Genomic DNA, 19256 nt, shown 5'->3' on the forward strand with positions numbered 1-19256 from the left:
CTAGAGTCACAATTCAATTATATTCAAATTAGAAGGTAAAAATGCAAATTTATTTGTGGTCCCTTTAACTTTTTCTTCTGTATGACAAGCTGGATATTTGAAACTGTCTGTGAAAGACCCACAGTAAAGGAGCATCTCAGTGGAAGTATATGGTTGTTGAACAAAACCAGATAAATTAGAAAAATCAGAAGGTGGATCATCAGAGATTATTTTAGTCGTCTCTCAAGAAACTGTGGAAAAAATTGATCATTGTCACAGTTACACCTATATGGAGTGTTTGTGGTGAGGTGCTGGCAATCAGGCCAGCGGGATACCTGTGAGGAGTGACCAGAGCTGTGTCATTTCTAGCTGGTTCTGACAGTCCAATTCTGAGGCATGGCTCAGCCAAGGTGGTGAAGTGTTCAGAGTAAGTGTTCTTTAAAAAGGGCCAAACCTTACCTAGAAGAACGAGGGGGAAAGAGTGAGAGAAACAGCCCTGCAGGCTGTCGCAGGCAAAATAGAAGCTTCAGTTGAGGTTTTTCATGGAAACCCTCCTGTTGTAAGGTTCAGACAAGACCCACTTGCTTCCTAAACTCCTCAGGGAGTTGCCTGGATGTGATCGGATCCAATCCTACTTGTGGACATGATGAATGATTTATGTTTAAAGGATAATATACTTGTAATTGAGCCTTTATATGACTTTGTCACACAGGATTAAGGATGGCAAACCAAATATATCTATATGAATAAAATAGCTTATTTAAATTTATTATAATGATCAGACTAAAATACTTCATCAGAATTATTTACTACATGGTACAGATAGTTATAACAGTTAGTATATATTATATAATAATATATGCACTATATAATAGTGTATTATTTATTGAAGTAATATTGAAGCATTGGTATTTGTAGTGGTTTTGGTTCGCCAGTTTGAAATTTCGCTGCTGTGACATAGGATTAGGAGGAAGGCAAAACAGGCTCAACTTTAAATGGTACAAAGAAGAACTTTATAACTAGAAACTATAAGAAAAATGAATAAAACTCAGAATAAAACTTTCAGAACACTCCTCCTCCCCTCCTCCTCCCCCCCACACCACTTCCTTTTTTATCATACTGACAGTGTGCAGAAAACCAATCAGTCAGTTGAGCATCTTTTTTGTAAAAAGTCTTTCACCAATTCACTTGGGAGAGGAGACTTCTGTCTTAAATCTATGGAGATTTCTACACAAGAAAACAGTTTTCATGTGGCCTCAGTGTCACAGTGATCAGCCAGCTGGGAGAATGGAATTCTGATCACTATGTAAAAATCCCTCGCTTGACTAACAGTTTTCTCACAGTCATTATTGAGGACCACATCAACTTATGGAGCACACTGTAAGGATCATTTATAGTTCAAACAAAAAGCTCTCTTCATCTTTGGAAACAGAGGTCTTCCTTCTTCCTTCTTCCTTCTTCCTTCTTCCTTCTTCCTTCTTCCTTCTTCCTTCTTCCTTCTTCCTTCTTCCTTCTTCCTTCTTCCTTCTTCCTTCTTCCTTCTTCCTTCTTCCTTCTTCCTTCTTCCTTCTTCCTTCTTCCTTCTTCTTCTTCCTCCTCCTCTTCCCTGGGGAGCAGCAGGGGTCTTCATCTCCTCTTTATTCAAACTCATGGGATCACAGCCATTTTAATATCTACTCTAACACCAATGCCTCTGCTCCTATTTACAATTAGAACGTTCAATCCACCCCGTAATTTCTTTATGTGTTATAGGGAAACAAGAGTCTCTTCTCCTTAGCATAAAAAAGAGGAATTTCAGTCCATGATTCTCCTCCTTCCCTCATCTGGGTCTGAATTCTTCCTTTTGTCTGACCTCAGTGTTTTCATGCTGTTTCTGTGCGTATCATCATCCTGGTTCTTTTCTTTCACTCAGGAAACAGGGCAAAGTGTTTGCAGTGGAACATCCTGCAATCTCTTTCAGGCAGCGGGCCAGAGCTATTAATGATAGAATCTTTCAAGGCTGGGCTGGGGCTGGGCTAGGATTGTAAGGGCCCAGCCAGAAAATGGTGATGAATTTTCTGGCTCCATGGCTATTTTCTGGAATTTGCTACATTCAACTCCAGCCACAGCTGATGGTCTTCCCTCCCCCCTGTTCAGCAGGCAGAGGGTGGGGGGGAGGGCTTGCCAGAATGGGTCTCAGTTGTCTCTCCTGCAGGCCGCTCCGGGCCGGAGGCAGGGCAGGATTCTAGTGCAGGCTAGATATTCTGTTGATCCATAGGCTCTCTGCCTGTGCCATGAAGGGGAGGAAACCAAGATTTTAGGAACTGAGCGAGCCTGCCCTCGCCCTGGATATTGGGGCCCTTAGTTGAAAATGGGACCTGGCAGGCCCCTACCCAAGCCTTGCATCAGACCCCACCTGCCTCTGCCCAGCCCGGCCCAGGCTGTGCAGAGGGAGCCTGGGCTGGTATTACCTTCTCAGAGGCTGAAAATGAAAGAGACCTTCCTGGGCTTTTTTGTCTTTACATGAGTGTTTCACAAAGAGGCATAAACTTTCTTGTTGGTGTAACAATATGCCCATATTAAAAATCGGATCAATTGGTCCTTGTCAGGTCCAAGGGAGGTTGCCCAGGTCCCAGCAGGTAAAAATTTCAGGAAATCTTTACAAACCACAACAGTATTAAAGATAGCAAAATAGTTAAGTAGAGATTGATGTTACCCACACCAGTGGCCATGATCAAACCTCTTTAGTTCCGCCTCCAGGAGTAACCTGGAGGAAAATCTCCACTGAAGGGAGGAATCTGCATGCATACAGGAAGGGTTATGTTAGAAGACCCTGTTTTTAAAAGCGTGTGGCTGTGCTTTTATAGTAAAAAGTGACTGTCAGTCATATGTTTCTAGACTGGCTGTGTCAGCTTAGCAGCTTTAAATAAGTTATCACTGGTATCACCTGTTGATTCCTTTATCAGGCGCTTTGCAGAATTGTCACTGGTACCAGTTTCTGTCAAGAACAACATGACATCCTTAGAATGTGTAACTTTGGGATTGCAGAGGCAGGCTGGTCTTAGCATTCTTCAAGACTATAAGCAGTGTGACCCTCCTTTCTCTATCTGTCATTGATACCCTTTGCAAATAAGGTGAAGTTCAAACTCTTTTACCACCACTTAGCGTAGAGTATCCTGCTACACTGCTTAGGCAGAGCAGCTTCTGGAGACACCATGAAGGGGAAGGCTTCTGACAGTAACTACAGCCTGCTGAGGACCCACACTGGAGCTATGGACTCACTGAAACCCCGCATTTCCCATCCGAGCCCCTACTTTGGGCAGAGATATCAGATTGCTTAAAGGCCAGCACAACCTGACCTTCAACACTCTTAAGGATGGGGCAGACATCCTCTTAAGAGCTTTGCTGGGCAGCCTTTTCTGGTGCCTCCTTTATGATACCACCTGTATCATACATTTTTTTCCATACATTCAATGAGAACATAGTCTCAGGTTAAAGCTGTTGCCTCTTGTCCTGTCACAAAGACCTTGTTAAAAAGTCTTTTTTCTAAGCCCTCTTTTTATATTAATGTTACAGCAATAAATTTTCCCTGAAACCTTCTCCAGGCAGAATAATCTCAGCTTTCTCAGTCATCACAGAAGAGTTGCTCCATCCTGCTTATGATTTTTGTGGCCCTCCTCTGGCCTCATTCCAATAGGTCCATGTCTTTTCTGTATAGAGGATCCCAGAGCTCAATGTAACATTCCATGTTGGTCTCAGCAGAGCAGAGAGGTAGAGTTACCTCCCTTGACCTGATGACCATGCTACTTTTCATGCAGCTCAGGATACTATTTTTTTCTCAGCTGCAAGCACACATTGCTGACTTTTATCCTGTTTTTTATCCACCATTTTCCCACATGTCCTTCTTCCTCAGTCTGTATTGATACTGGGGATTGCCGTGATGCAGGCAAAGGACCATGCACTTGGCCTTGCTGAACTTCCTGGGGTTCCAGTGGGCCTGCTCCTCAAGCCCGTCAGAGTCCCTCTGGATGTCATCCCTTCCCTTAAGCATTATCAACTGCATCACTCAGCTTGGTGCCATCTGCAAACTTCCTGAGTGATTGAGGGCACCCCGCAATCCCACTGGCAATGTTATTGATGAAGAGAGTGATTGTACTGGTCACAGTGCAGGCACTTGAGGGACACCACTCACTACTGGTTTCCACTTGGATGCTAATCCATTGACTGCAGCTCTTTGGATGCAGCCTTTCTGTCAATTCCTTATCCTTCCAACATCCAATCATTAAACTGATAATGCTTCAATTTAGAGGTAAACCTGTTATGGGGCACTGTACCATAGGCCTTACAGAAGTCCAGTAGATGGCATTCATAGTCCGTCCCTTGTCTTCTGGTGAAGCTAGGTGGATTTTCAAGGAGCAAGGCAAAGTTTTTTAGAGAAACTGATTAAATGGAAGAAAGCAGAAAAATATACAGTATTCATTTCTTGTTTTCTGCTAACATCGGTTGATGTTAGCTGGGCAGTTAGTCTTGTCCCCAATGTAAAGGTCCATTCCTAAAGCAAAGGGTTACTTCTAAGCACTAGAAGTATTCCAAATATTAGAGAATCTTTTAGGGGCTAACCTTTTTAACATGGTTTTTATTTCTGAGGAAACTTTCATCACTTCTAACTTCCTACACTCCACTGCATATTACATTAATTAGGTTGAAAATTAGAAATGGAAATTTAGTTGTGATATTACAAAAAGATCTGAAATACTGTTAGCCTGTGTTGGCTTTCTGACAAGACCTGATGAGGCAATGAAAAACAAAGTTTTAAGTGTGCTTATAAGAGCATTAATGTGTGGGGTATTTTTTCAGTCTTGTCTGTTGTTGTTGTCTGAGAAGCAAGAGTTGCCCCGTGATCTCAGAGTCTACCAGGTATCACTGAAGAATCTCTTTGAGGTAAGTACATGTTTTTTATTTTTTTCCTTGTATCTCTTTCTTTTCTTCCTGATAACTTTAGTAAGAGATTTTTCATCTTGAACCAAGAAAGATAAAATGAAAAATAATACATGGACGTTATGTAATTATACTTCATCATCTATTTGTTTGAAAATTTAACTTCATGTAATGTAATATTTCTGAATGCAATTTAGTATTTCCAAGATGTATTAGTATTACAAAGGTGTAGTTGGATGCTGTCTGTGAACCAGGAGCTGTTAGGAGTTCACCAATGCTGTAGCTCAGGAGCAGCCAGTTTCCATAGCAGTGACATACCAGCTTTCTAAAGACATCTTGAAACGTTTGTTAGAAATTGAGAAATTCCATTGAGCTTTACCCTAGAGTCCTAGAATGATTCAGGTTGTAAGGGATGTTAAAGATTGTCTAGTTCCAGCCCCCTGCCATGGGCATGGACCTTCCACTATACCAAGTTGCTTAAAGCCCCATCCTACCTGTCTTTGAACACTGCCAGGAATGGGGCACCCACAGTTTCTCTGGGCAATCTGTTCCAGTGCCTCACCACCCTCACAGTAAAGAATTTCTATATTTCTAACAGTTTCTTTCCTGACAGGAACTTCAGATGATGTTAACTGTAGGCTACACAGTACTTCTGCTTGGCATTAACTGGCTGGCAACTTAAGGTTTGTTGGCATATGAATGTGGAACTCACAAGCTGAGAGCAACATTAATCTGTTTGCTGCAAAATTAAGGAAGTACTTATACACTTATTGTGAAAATCTTTGTTCAGTCTTTGGCATGCAGCTTGGTTGCAGGCCTGTAATAAATCCATTGGCCCGACAGTTCATTAGTTTCCTCAAGGTTTGCAGGCTTTGAAGGAACAGGATGCCTTTCCTGTTCTCAGTCAGTGCGTACTTTTTCTCATGCTTCCCAGGAATTTTCTTCATTGTCAGGCTTTGCTGTTTCTCACAAAGGTTTAAGTTATATTGGTGGAATATGCTAGAATTTGCCATTTGGCTGTTACAGTCCTGGTGGTACTTGGATAGTGATAATTTCAAATTGGTGCTTTTTCCGTAATTGTATTTCAGTTGGATGCCTGACAGAGTGAGAAGAAGTAATTCTGAGAGTAATGCAAGGGAAATAAATTTATATCTCCTCACAGTCTTGTTTTTAGAGATAGCAGAAGAGTTAGGGAATGGATATATGAAGGCATGTCTTGGTTGGGTATCATTAGGCAGGTGTGCTGTGCCAATGCTAGCACAGTACCTCCACACTGGCAATGAAATGTGGCTACACAGCAGAAGACCCATGTAGAGTGTCTTAGCAAAGTGTCTTCCAGCAAAGCAAAATGCCTCATTGAGATGGGAAAAATGGGCAGGCTCTACAAAATAGTGTGGCTTTTTTTTTTTTGTTGAATTGGCCCAACCAATCTTACCTGCTCTAGTGGATTTTTTGTACACATGGAAGGCTGAAAGAATCAAGATGAAAAATCCCTAAGTATCAATTCTCCTTTGCAAAAATTAGAAAATGTGGCTTTCTGACAATTTGAACCTCTCCTGCTGCTGCTGCATTCTCCCTGTAATCTGTTGTATTTTGATTTGATAATTGTGCTCAAAGAGTAATTCTTACCAGCCAAAATTTGGCATGAGATATTAGGAAAAAAAAATTTATTTGTAAATGATGGAAGTATGTGTGAAGACTGCTTTTTAGAAAGAAGACTGGCACAAATGGAGAAGTTCTGTCTGAGCATTGCTTCCGACTACCTCCTCATGTCCTGATCCTTCTGGTATATTGTCTCAATTTCCATCTGAGCTTCCTCTGCACACCTCCAGAGTATCCTATATTATAGGATATACCCCTTGTAGACTGTGCTTCATGTTCATTAAGTTCTTGCTCAGAACATACTTTTAAAGTTCAGCTGGCTTCTGCTCAGACTGTGTGCTTTCTCAGAATCCCAGAATCATCGAGGTTGGAAGACACCTTCACAATCAGCACCACCATAAGCACCCCTAGACCCCAAGTGCCACATCCTGACGCCTCTTGAATTCTTCCAGAGATGGTGACTCCATCATCTCCCTGGGCAACTTATTCCAGTGCTAACCACTCTTTCAGTCAAATGTTTTTCCTAATATCTGATCTGAACCTCTGCTGACACAAAGCCATTACCTTCTTTTGCCTGGGAGATGCCTAAAGAAACCAGCCCTCAACTGGCTACAGTCTCCTTTCAGAAGCTGTAGAGAGCAGTGATGTCTCTCCTCAGCCTCCATTTTTCCAGCCTAAACAATCCTAGTTCCTTCAGCATCTCTTCATCAGACTTGTGCTCCAGAACCTTTCACCAGCTCAGTTGCCTTTTTATGGACATACTCCAGCACCACAATGTTTTCCCTGTAGTGGGTGGCCTGAACAGAACGCAAGACTTGTGGTGTGGCCTCACCAGCGCCAAGTATAGATGAACCATTGCCACCATAGTGTGGACCAGACCACACTATTCCTGACATCAGTTTATTGGGAGTGAGTCTACCAGAGGAGGGCACCAAGATAATTAGAGGAATGGAGCACCTCTCTTGTGAGGAAAGGCTAAGAGAATTGCAGTTGTTCAGCCTGGAAAAGAGAAGGCTTTGTAGTGACCTAACTGTGGCCTTCCAGTACCTGAAAGGAGCCCACAAGAAAGATGGTGAGAGACCTTTTACAAGAGCATGTGGTGACAGGACAAGGGGAATGAATTCAGATTGAAAGACGGTAGATTTAGATTAGATACCAGGAAGAAATTCTTTACTCAGAGGCTGCTGAAGCACTGGAACAGGTAGCCCAGAGAAGTTGTGGATGTCCTATCCCTGGAAGTGTTTGAGGTTGAACGGAGTTCTGTGCAGCCCGGTGTAGTGAGAGGTGTCCCTGCCTGTGGCAGGTGATTGAGACTAGATGATATTTAAGGTCTCTTCCAACCCAAGCTATTTTGTGAAAGTCTATAAAATAAATAGTTCCATTTTACAGTGGCTGTGTCTTGATTGTTGTCATGAGAATACAGAAAATACTGAAAAAGAAATGCTTTTCATGTGTGTGAAAATAATGTGTTGTAATTGTTTTGTTTTCTACCAGACTTCTGAGTTGTACGGTCATGGTGAGAAGCTGCAGGAAGTAGCAGAGTTAGTGAAGTGGCTGATGTCCATTGGAGCAAAGGCTGAGTCCATCGGACTGTATCCACTGCATTCTGTTATCAGGCTGTGTATCAAAGCAAGTGAGTGAAATCTGCAGCTAAAATGAAACAATGCTGGCTTTTATCAGAGGACTCACAGTTAGACCTTTTTTAAATTAAAAAAGAAGTCCCATCAGCTAAGGTCAGATTATCTAGGCATAACATTGCACATGCCAATAAAGCACTCTTTTAGAAATGTTGTAAACACCCTCTTTGATCACCATGCCTGATAGTGGTGGAAACCTTAAATAATTGTTCTTTTTTGTATTTTGAAGCAAAAGTGTGATTGATATGGGTCTTTTGTAACCTGAATATATCAGCTTTAAAAAAGGTAATGTGTTTCTTTCCGCCATCTCACTGTGGAGCAATAGTTTCATTGTGTTTAGTAGAGTCATGAGTCAACCTTAGAATTGCGTCTTACCACTCCAAACGGGAAAAAATCCTCAGGATCTGTTTCTGTAAGTGTGCTTTTTTATAATTTCAGCAAGGAACCATCTCTTCAGATGGTTACTGACTTGGAGGCCAGAACTGAAGGATAGGATCAACCAGAAAGACAGAGATGGGCAGACCCTGCTGCATATTGTGGCCTCTTCCAGTGAATATGCACAGAAACGCAGTAAATATTTTTTTCATTTTTTTTTTTTGTGTGTGTGTGTGTGTGTGTGTGTGTGTATTGTTTTGTTTTCATATGGAAAAATGGAAGAAAGTTTCAGACTCTGGTGTTAAGTATTTCATGCTAAGGAAGAAAACGAGAATGTGTCTGAATGTGTACTTGTAGTGTGGCAGCTGATATTTAAATATTTAAAGAATTCCTTTTTTAATTCATATGCCTGATGTGTGACCATTTTCTTTACTCTTTGGCTTGTCTGGTTAGGATTTTCTCACAAGTATGCTGCAGTTTTTAGAATCATAGAAGTTACCTTTTACATTTTGATGTGCCCTTAAAATCACATTATAACACCTGGGGGCCTAAAACAAAGAGTTTTAAATCTAACAGCAAAAAGCCATGAGATGAACATTCCTAATAACAATTTTGAGTCAAAATTTGGTACATAATGGGAATTCATTTGCCGTAGACATGCTCAAAGAAACAAGAATTTTCAGTCATTTATATACACTGTAGCATCCAACATTTTTTATAGAAACTCCCAAAAGCCTGCCCAATTTATTGCATTATGGTATTTTGTTCCTCTTAATTACCACCAGAACATCTCATCTATCTTTTTTTTAAATGAATAACCCAAGTTTTATCCAGTTAAACAGTGCTCTATTACATTTGCTGTCCTGGTTAAACAATTACTGTTGACTATGTTTTCTGAGGTGTATAAAGCCTATGAAGTGGCTCCCTTACTACACCTGCAAGTTTTCTGTGGTGTATAAGCCTTTGAATCCTTAACTCTCTCAAGGTATCTTTCTTGTTCTATGGCATTTAATTCATCTCTAGTTATAGGACAGCATTAAACAATCCTTTATTGAATTTTACTCTTCAACTATTGATTAAGTTCTCTTAGGGGTATGGGTCCTTTGCGTTCCTTTCTGCAGGTTGGTGAGGTAATTTATCAGGGTTTTCTACTGACACTCAGCCAACACAGATCTAAATTAAAACCAGCTAAAATAACAGTTGAACGTTGCTTAACTAAGTAAACATGGTTCATTAAAATTGTTTTAAATGACCACAAAATTCCTGGCTAAGATATAACTTGCTGTCAGGTCTCTCCTGTTATTTTAAATAGGTGAAAAATTAAGGCCTAGATAGCAGTGTGCCTTGTCAGAAGAGGAAAACTAACTGCTTTCCTTCACAGTTTATGTGGGATTTCATTTTATGTTACTCTGGCTTTTTTCCTTGTGTTTTTTACTCTGCCCACGAGGTGGCAACAGGAAACAAACATCAATGCGAAGGTAATATGAGACTTTTGGATGCTTAAAGCTTATTTGGTAATATTTATGCGGCATTTATTACATAGAGTATACATATATTTCTAATATTTATTTAAGTTTATTTTATATAACATATATAATATTTGAAAGCATGTATCTTTATATGCATCTATTAAAGTTTATTTCTTTATATATATAATAAATATTATAAATTGTAAAATCACAGAATTATTGGAAAAAGCCTCTGAGATTTTCAAGCCTAATCTTTGATTTCCACCCTCTCAACTTATGCCACTGGAAGAATTCAGATTTTTTAAAGTTAAAATTATGCTAGAAATTGTGCTGGGTAATTAAAAATGAAAAGGAAAACAGAAGTAACTTCTGAACAACGTGAATTATTCTTCCTCTAATTTTTTTTCATATATTGCTTTAGGACAAACAGAAGATGTGATCATGCTCCTGAATTTTGGTGTTGATCCCACTGTTCCAGATGCACAGTCAAGATATGTCATAGATATCTTGAAAAAGAACAAAAACTTTGATGCTGTAAAAGAAGTCAGCAAGCACATTGAGAAACACACTTCCTCTGGGAAACAGACAGGTACTACATGCAGTGTGTGCTTTTCCTGTTTTAAAATTATAACTGTTAGATACAAAATAATTTTATTTCAAATAAGTACTTGTGGGTATGTTTTACATAAATTTCTCTCTGAGCTGTCACTGTGATCTGCTAGTCAATGCTAAGCATCTTGTCCTTGCTTGAAAGCAACTGCTGTCTAAGTGATGTTCAGATCAAGCTCGGCATAAATCGAAGTTTTTAGGCTACAACTCAGTTTTCATGTGTATATTATTTATAAGTTTATTGGAAAACACTGGGTTTCATTGTGCTTGCATCTTGCGGCTTCTGACAAAGAAATTCCCACAGGTTTTTTTTCTTTACCGTGGAGATCTCTGCTGTGGAGAAGGTTGTAGCAGTCATTCCCCATTAGAAAGTCAACACCAATATCTGTGGTAATAATGGCTTTGGTTGGCATTTTGAGTTCCACTGCCTTTTGTGACCAGGGTTATTTTTATTTTTTTGGTTTTGGGTTTTTTTGGCGATGCATAGCCCACAACAATTTTCTAAACTTAGTGCAAATGAGAGACTGGACAATAAGTCTCTGCTTTACAGGTAAATCTGAGGTTAGTCCTTCTTTCTAAAAAGATGACCAATCTTGTCTCTCTCTTTGCCCTAAGAGATAAAGCTTCTGTTTCATTTGGTCTTGCATGTATCTGAATTCCTTAAAGCATTTAGGAAATCCAAGCCAAATTTTTCTGTGTTTGTTTAAGGGCATTTATTGGGACATTGTTAAAAATATGTTATTTCCCATTACATAAGTATCTCTTAAACTTGTAGATAACATTTTATTGTGGTGTATATTTTTGGTTTTGTTTTTTAGTTTTAAGAGGACAAATACTTTTATCCAAAAAATTCTTTTATGGCTGTTTTTTAAAAATGGCACTGAGGAATCAGACAGGCTCATTAAAATTGTGCACTGCAAACATTACTGGGTTTAGTAATTTACTCTAAAATTATATAATTGCAGCATTTTCCTGCCTGCATACAGAAGCTATTACAGTTTCAGCCTAGTGAATTATGGTAGATAGAGTTATGGTTTGACCTCAGCTGCCAACTAAGTACCAAGCAGCAGCTCACTTACTTCCCCCTCCCTCCTGTGGTGGGTTGAAATAAGGACAGTCTAAAAATTGAAATAAAGTAAATTACTACGACTCCTATTAATATTAATATTATTGTTAGGAAAAGGAGAGAGAGAGAGAGAGAGAGAGGAATAAAACCCAAGAAACACAAGTGATGCACAGTATAATTGCTCACACCCACTAACTGATGCTCAACCCATCCCCAAGCAGCAGTGGTCCCTTTATGTCCAATTCCCCATAGTTTTATATAATGAACATGACATTCTGTGGTATGGAATATCCCTTTGGCTGGTTCAGGCCAGCTGTCCTGGCCATGCTCCCTCCCACCTTCTTGTGCACCTGCTTACTGGCAGAGCACTGGATGTGGAGAAGTGCTTGTCTCAGGGTAAGCCATGCTCAGCAACAACCAAAACATCACTGTACTATCAACAGTATCCTCATCGTACATCCAAAACATGGCACCATACCATTTACTAAGAAGAAAAATAACTATCCCAGTCAAAACCAGGACAAGAGTGTATTTGATGAAAGTATCAAATTTCATTTGGGTTCAGAAATCCATCACAGGACTGGCTTTGGTAGTAAGAGTTTCAGCTATCTGTTTTTAATCTGCCACTAGACATTTCTTAGACCCTGGGATGTAATGCGTTACAGTCTTGCCTTGAAAACATGCTGGAAAGGAAGTGGATTTTCAGTTTCTGTAATGTTTTGCAGGAGAGAATGAAAATGCCACAGCTGATACAGATTCTTTCCAGGATGTTCTGGAACAGTTCGTCCAGTTCTACAGGTGTGAAAATGGAGCACAAAATAAAAATGTATTGAAGGAAGATGCAGTTAAGCGGTTTCTGAAATGGCTGTCTTGTGTGAAAGGTGCAGTGAGTTCCCATTTCTCCCTTTCACTAAACTTAATTGCTGTGAAAAATGCCCTTTTACCCTTCCTTCTCTTATCTGTTTCTGTGACTTTCATGACTGGAACAATGTGCTTTTAATTATATTTAATGTTGTGATTTGCACTTAGGACCAATAGAATATGCACAGAAATTTATGTCGCATCGAAATGTTCAAACTTACTTGGCTGACAGCCTAAGGATGGAAAGATATATTTTGCTGTTCCTTACTTTCAATTTAACGAGTTAATTATTTTGAAATTAGTTTACAGTTAGGTGGATTTTATTATATGGCTTTGAGTGAGTTATGTTGCCTTGACTGTTTTGCAGAAATCCCTGAAGAAATCTCATGCAACATCTCCAATGCCTGTGCTAACAGCTTCGTAAAACTGTTGCTGGGGAAGCAAATGTGGCACAAAGTTTTGCTGCTTCTAACAGGGAAAGCCAGTGGTGACAATCCATCATGTGGAGGACTCTTCAAAACCTGCAGTCTTTCAGATATCGACATTGGCAACATTATCCAACAGTGTGAAAGACTGGATGCTCAAATGCCCCTCATAAGATGCTTGCTTGAACGAGGAGGTGAAAAGCTGGGATATTGATATGCTATAAGAAATGCAGTATGTTATTTTACATGTTGGGAACAAGATAGTCTCAGAAATACCAACATATGGGGTTTTTTAAGGCTCTGTATCAGTGCAGCAGCTTTTTGGGAGTATAGTGCATTGGCTTCATCTGTTGTGTGGGACATGGCGAAGCTAGTAAGGCTACATGGGTGGAAGATGTTTATCAAATTAAATTCGTCTGCTAGGGTTAGTAAAGGTCAAGGACTATTCTTGCTCCTGCACCTGTAGTTTCTTTTGGGCCTTAACTTCTCTGTCTTCAGCCACAATATTGTCCTGGTAGAAAGTGTAAGCCACAGCCTTTGATTTCAGTCTACTGTTATGCTACAAGTAATGGACAACTTAATTGATGACCAAATGTCTTTCTGTTTTTAGCTGTGACATCATCATACTTCTTGTTTTGCATAAGCTTACTCCTAGGATCCCTCTGGCATATTTCATTTACTCTTATAACTTGATGTTAGCTATAAGTTATGGACGCATGGTCCTGTTGAAGCCTTTTGAATGCCAGAGGAGGAAGGAGGTTTTGTTCACTGACTAACTGACTTGGAGAAGATCTGTTCTGGCCTTTATGCCTTCCTATCAGAAGACAGAAGGACTAGAAGATAGAAGGACAGATAGAACAGAAGAACTGGTTTCTCAGTTTAATGGGAGAACAAGGGGAAGTGATGAAGATCTTCTTAGTCAAAAAGTATTTTAACAGATACATATAAAAAGCTGGCAAAAAGCACCTCTGTCACCTGCCTGGCAATCAGCATCTGACTGCATCTGTTCAGAGCTGTTGGTAGTTAGCAAATTGGTGTGTTAGATTTAAACCCTGATATTTTCCTGTTCTTCAAACCAGCTCTGCCTGATGGTATTGGAACCAGCTCTGAAATACCACTGAAAATATGCCTCAGAAAGAACTATTTTGAACTGGCATATTTGCTGCTGACCAAAGGCGCAAACCCTCAAAACCTGTCTGTTGCACAAGGAGATACTCCTTTGCATGCTGCTGTTTTCATCTGTTTAAATATTAAAGGTAAGGCTTTTGCTGTTGAAAACATCCCCATTCCTTACCTGCCCATTCTGCTGCTGCAGGCTAGAGGATACACACCAGTCTGTTAAGTTGATATGTTCTGCTTTGTGGCTGAGCTGGCTGAGACTGTGAGGAGACATAATGGCAGTTCAGATGACATGGGGGAATCAAGGAAGTCTCTTCTCTGAAGCTTTTTAAAATAAGTGCTAGGTGGGAATGAAGTAAATGTGCTGGAAGGCACAAAGGTAAAGTTAGAGCAATGGCAGCAGATTTTGAAGGAAATCCTGCAGTGGCATCTGAAATATGTTTATCAGTGTTTGTTCAGTCATAAATCAAGTAAAGTTTTGTTTGGGGAGAAGTGATTGAAAACACTAGAGCTTGTGTAAAAATATAAAAAGTTAGGATAAACTGTGAAATTAGGCCCCTCAATCAGGTTTGATTTTAAGTTAACAAAAAAATGCATTTTTGAGTTAAGGGATTAAAATTATTTAAAATCTTGAATTTCTTACTTTTAAAAGCACAAACATTTCACTGAATGGCTTTAAAGAGATTAAAAGCATAGGCAATGCCAGTTGTAATTTTTACTTCAGAAGATTAAGAAGTCCCCTGACAATATGTTCTATGAAGTGTTTTCCACTGTGTGAGGTTTTTGATGTACAATTTCTTTACAGTGATTTTGGCATGCCACTGTTTTACAGCTAGAAAATAAATGTTTCACATATATATTGTCTCATTTAAATCACATCTATTATCTGGATTAAATCCAGGAAGCTGTAGAATATATGCATATTTTTCCCCCCAGGGAGGTAGCTAATTTTATCTTTTAGGAATTGCTCCAGAGACCTCGAATATCAGGAAATAATTGGGATTTCCTGCAGGTTATTTTAGTAAACCAAAGTTATCTGTGGCAGATTATGTCTGAGTGCATTATTAAAGTGAACCAAATGACTCCAGAGCACTACCTTGAGCTGCTTCTTGTCTGGATGACAGGCCACCTGTGTCCCTTGGGTAGCAGTCAGGGCTCATGTTGGAAAATGAGCAAATCTGTCTGTACCCAGAAGTTAAGAAGAATGAAATTGACTGATGCTATGGGAAAAATTGCAGCAGTAGGAATTTCTAAAGCTTTGCTGCCTTTGTGTTGTTTTCCTGAAACTTAGGCAAGCTCAGTTTTGAGCTGTTTCACATAAGCATGTTTTGTAAACATGAAATGTAGATTTTGTTTTTCTTTCTAAAAGCACTTGATTTTAGTTTACTACCAGCAGAAAAAAAAAGTATTGAAATTGTTGGAATGCAATGCAGACTTGTAAAGCAAGTTAGTTAATTTTCTGTTTGTTCTCCTGATTTCAGATGGCACTGGTTTAAACATCCTGAACTATCTACTTGATCTCTTTGCTTCAAGACCATCTGACTTTTCGTATCTTAATCCAAACACACAAGATCATAATGGAAATACAGTGATGCATATTGTTTTCCAGAGAGGATTTTCAAAGCAGACTAAGAGAATAACAGAGTTATTGGCAAAATTTGACATTAACTTTAACATAAAAAACAAATCAGGAAAAGATGTGATGCATAGAATTAAAAAGAGAGATCTACTGCTAGAAGCCTGGAATAATGCTGCACATGAGAAGAAAAGGCACCGCCAAGACAGAGCAGGGCAGTTAGTTAAAACATCTAAACCCATTTCAGCCTCTGAGATGTCACAGTCAAAGAGCATGGGGCATTCTTCATCTGGGTTCTCATTAAAGGCACCATCTGGCAACACAGTGCATAATGATTTAAAAACCCTGTGTTCCGCAAAACAAAAAAGGGGTCAGTTGGCAAAGCAGGAAACAGAAGGAATAAACAGCCCCTTAACACTGCAGGAAAGTCTAGTGCAGGCAATCACAGCTTTAATTCAGCAAGCGAAAGTGAGCGACACCCTGAAAAAGGATCATCCTCTTGTGCAAAAGCCATCTCTGGCCCAGACTAATTCAGAAAAGGGAAGGAGTTCCTTGCAGCCTTGTGGAAGCATAGCTCATCCTGAAAGAAAAAGGGATGATTGGGAGACAAAGAAGGGAACAGGGGAATTAAGTATGGCCCTGCCTAATGGAGAGATGGAAGAACTAGAAGAAGAAAAGGGGAAGAGTCTGGATCTTGAGGCATATGTGCAGGAGTTTGATAACATGACTTGGGAAATAGAGTGCACTCCTGAAATGCTAAGGACTTTGAGTAGTAAAGCTGTGCCTCATTATCTGAAAGCTAAAACCATTATGACAATTAAGCAGCTTGGCAATGGGGAATGGTCTAGGGGCCTCCAGAAACCACTGAAACACTTGAAAGCTGATATTCAGCTGTATGAAGCCAAACTGGGCAAAGGTGCAAGAATGCTATGGGAACTTGCCATTGACTTTTCTCCTCGTTGCAGTGAGAGTCCAGAAAAGATCATGGAGACAGAACAGACAAAAAGTCATCTAGAAAAATCAGGTCGAGTTTACACAGAAATAATTAGAATTTGGGCCATTGTTCTTGATCACTGCAAGCTGAACCGTGCCTTGGAAAATATATGCATTTCCTATAACCGTGGCTTATCCTGCATTTTGAGGAAAAAGCTCAAGGGTATAAATGAAGGATATCAGAACCACAGTGTGACAACACAGAAGCGTGTTCCACGTTGTTACGTTGAAGACATGGAGGCAGACAAATCAAAAGAACATAGCATGCCTGAGTATTTCCCTCCAGCTAGTGCAGCAGAACTGGAATACAATATAATGAAGTTTCACAGCTTCAGTACTAACATGGCACTTAACATTATAAATGATGTGCAGTCTTCTGTTGATTATCCTTTCCGAGTTGGGGAGTTGGAGTACGCAGTAATTGATCTCAATCCAAAGCCTATGGAACCAATCATTTTAATTGGACGAAGTGGAACAGGGAAGACAACTTGCTGCTTATATAGACTTTGGAAGAAATTCTATTCATACTGGGAAAAATCAACCTTGGCAGATGGACCTCTGTTGGAGAGGCAGACATGGCAGCAGAGACAGTGCAGTGAGGTTGAAAAAGTTAGTTCAGGGAAGGAAGAGAGTGAAGTAAAACACAAGAGTGATGATTCGAGTGAGGAGCAGGTGAGTGATGAGCAAAATCAGGATAGCATGGATGAAAAGGTTCATGTGGGCACAGCTGGTGCAGAAATGAATTCATGTGGTGACCATGGAGAAGACCAAACATGTAGTGCAGAAGCATCAAACAGGCTGGAGCACCTGCACCAGATCTTTGTAACAAAAAATCATGTCTTGTGCCGAGAAGTTCAGAAGAATTTCATTGAACTTAGTAAGTCTTCCAAGGTGACCAGTCACTTCAGGCCTCTGGACCCAAATATTCACAGGCTACAAGATATTCAAGACAAAAATTTTCCACTATTTGTCACCTCCAAACACTTGTTGCTGTTACTAGATGCATCCATGCCTGACCCATTTTTTCCAAGAAATGAAGATGGAAGTCTTAAAAGAGTAATTGTTGGTTGGAGTCTTCAGGAAGACTTGGACATACCAAATTGGCAGGATGAAGTTGAAGAGGGTAATCTTGAAGCAGAACATGGTGATGATGGAGGAGCTATAGATGCATACTCTAAGGAAAGTGATCCTTTGACTTTTGTGACTTACAATGTATTTGCAAATGAAATATGGCCAAAAATGATAAAAGGTAAAAGCTTATACAATCCAGCACTGGTTTGGAAAGAAATAAAATCATTTCTGAAAGGCTCTTTTGAGGCACTGAGTTGCTTTGGGGGCAGGCTTACTGAGGAGCAGTACAAAAAGCTAGGCCGAAAGAGATCACCGAATTTCACAGAAGACAGGAGTGAGATCTATCACCTCTTCTGTCTTTATCAGCAGATACGATCACAGAGAGGTTACTTTGATGAAGAAGATTTACTGTATAATTTATCTCAAAGACTTTCAAAGCTCAGGGAGCTGCCGTGGTCTATCCATGAGTTTTATGGTGATGAGATACAGGATTTCACGCAAGCTGAGCTAGCCCTGTTAATGAAATGCATCAATGACCCTAATGCCATGTTTCTAACTGGTGACACTGCCCAGAGCATAATGAAAGGAGTTGCTTTTCGTTTTAGTGACCTGAGGTCACTGTTTCATTATGCAAGCAAGAACTCTGTGGACAAGCAGCAGCGTGTTAGGAAACCCAAAAGGATATATCAGTTGTACCAGAACTACAGGTCCCATTCAGGTAGAGTAACAAATTTACTTGTGAACTGAACCTGTGCTCTTCAGATGTCAGTAATAATTGAAGTTTTCTGCTGGCCGGTTCAAAGCCACTGTCTATGTGGCCTGTTTTTCAAAAAAGATCAGATGGACAGCTTTTTCTGATAAATCAGTTCTGGTTTTCGGCATCTCAATCAGAAAACCAAAAATGAATGTTTTAAAATTTTTAATTTTTTGAACTCTCATGCTTACTGGATGCTTTGGCTTTATTTGAGGGAAAATTTAAGAAATTATCATTCCTATTTCTGTTGTCCTATCCCCAAAGTACTAGATTTTGCTGCATTGGTATGCTGCTTCTGCTTTTCTTGTTTCACATTTGTGATCTTTATTTTGTAAGAATACTGCCAAGCTATTGTAGCATGTTTTCTCATCTTTAGAGGCCCAAGAATGACATCCATTCAAATTGGCAGAGATATAAATTGAAGCTTACAGCTTCAGCCTTCCCTGATTAATGTTTTTGTTATTGTATTTCTTGATTCCCAATTTCTAACAAAATCTTTTAAAGGTGTGTTTACAAGGACTTCAGGCTGAAGTTTCAAACTTGCGTTCTGCTTTTTGCAGGTATTCTCCGTTTAGCATCTGGAGTGGTTGATTTGCTTCAGCATTATTTTCCAGAATCTTTTGATCGTCTTCCTCAGGGCTGTGGTCTCTTTGATGGGCCAAAACCTACTGTCTTGGACTCCTGCAGTGTTAGTGATCTAGCAATTCTGCTGAGAGGCAACAAAAGGAAAACACAACCCATAGAATTTGGAGCACATCAGGTTTGCTTTTCTCAGGCTTTTTGCAGGTTCTGCCAACTCTGTT

The 19256-nt window shown here is 39.8% G+C and overlaps 1 protein-coding gene across 5 annotated transcripts in view; it reads left to right on the forward strand.

Annotated features, from left to right (window-relative positions):
- Positions 1-19256, forward strand: part of TRANK1 (tetratricopeptide repeat and ankyrin repeat containing 1) — a 70712-nt gene that overhangs the window by 22825 nt on the left and 28631 nt on the right. For 2 of the 5 annotated variants that reach the window (XM_079302559.1, XM_079302561.1), the window contains 9 exons: positions 4816-4899; positions 7993-8131; positions 8574-8705; positions 10401-10568; positions 12380-12535; positions 12883-13134; positions 14020-14196; positions 15541-18417; positions 19014-19213. In XM_079302559.1, the coding sequence (XP_079158685.1) occupies positions 4816-4899; positions 7993-8131; positions 8574-8705; positions 10401-10568; positions 12380-12535; positions 12883-13134; positions 14020-14196; positions 15541-18417; positions 19014-19213 (4185 nt within the window). The remainder of the gene's footprint in view (positions 1-4815; positions 4900-7992; positions 8132-8573; positions 8706-10400; positions 10569-12379; positions 12536-12882; positions 13135-14019; positions 14197-15540; positions 18418-19013; positions 19214-19256) is intronic. The other 3 variants (XM_079302562.1, XM_079302563.1, XM_079302560.1) reach the window with 3 other exon arrangements.

This window comes from Erithacus rubecula, assembly GCF_903797595.1.
Source record: "Erithacus rubecula genome assembly, chromosome: 3".
Classification (NCBI taxonomy): Eukaryota; Metazoa; Chordata; class Aves; order Passeriformes; family Muscicapidae; genus Erithacus; species Erithacus rubecula.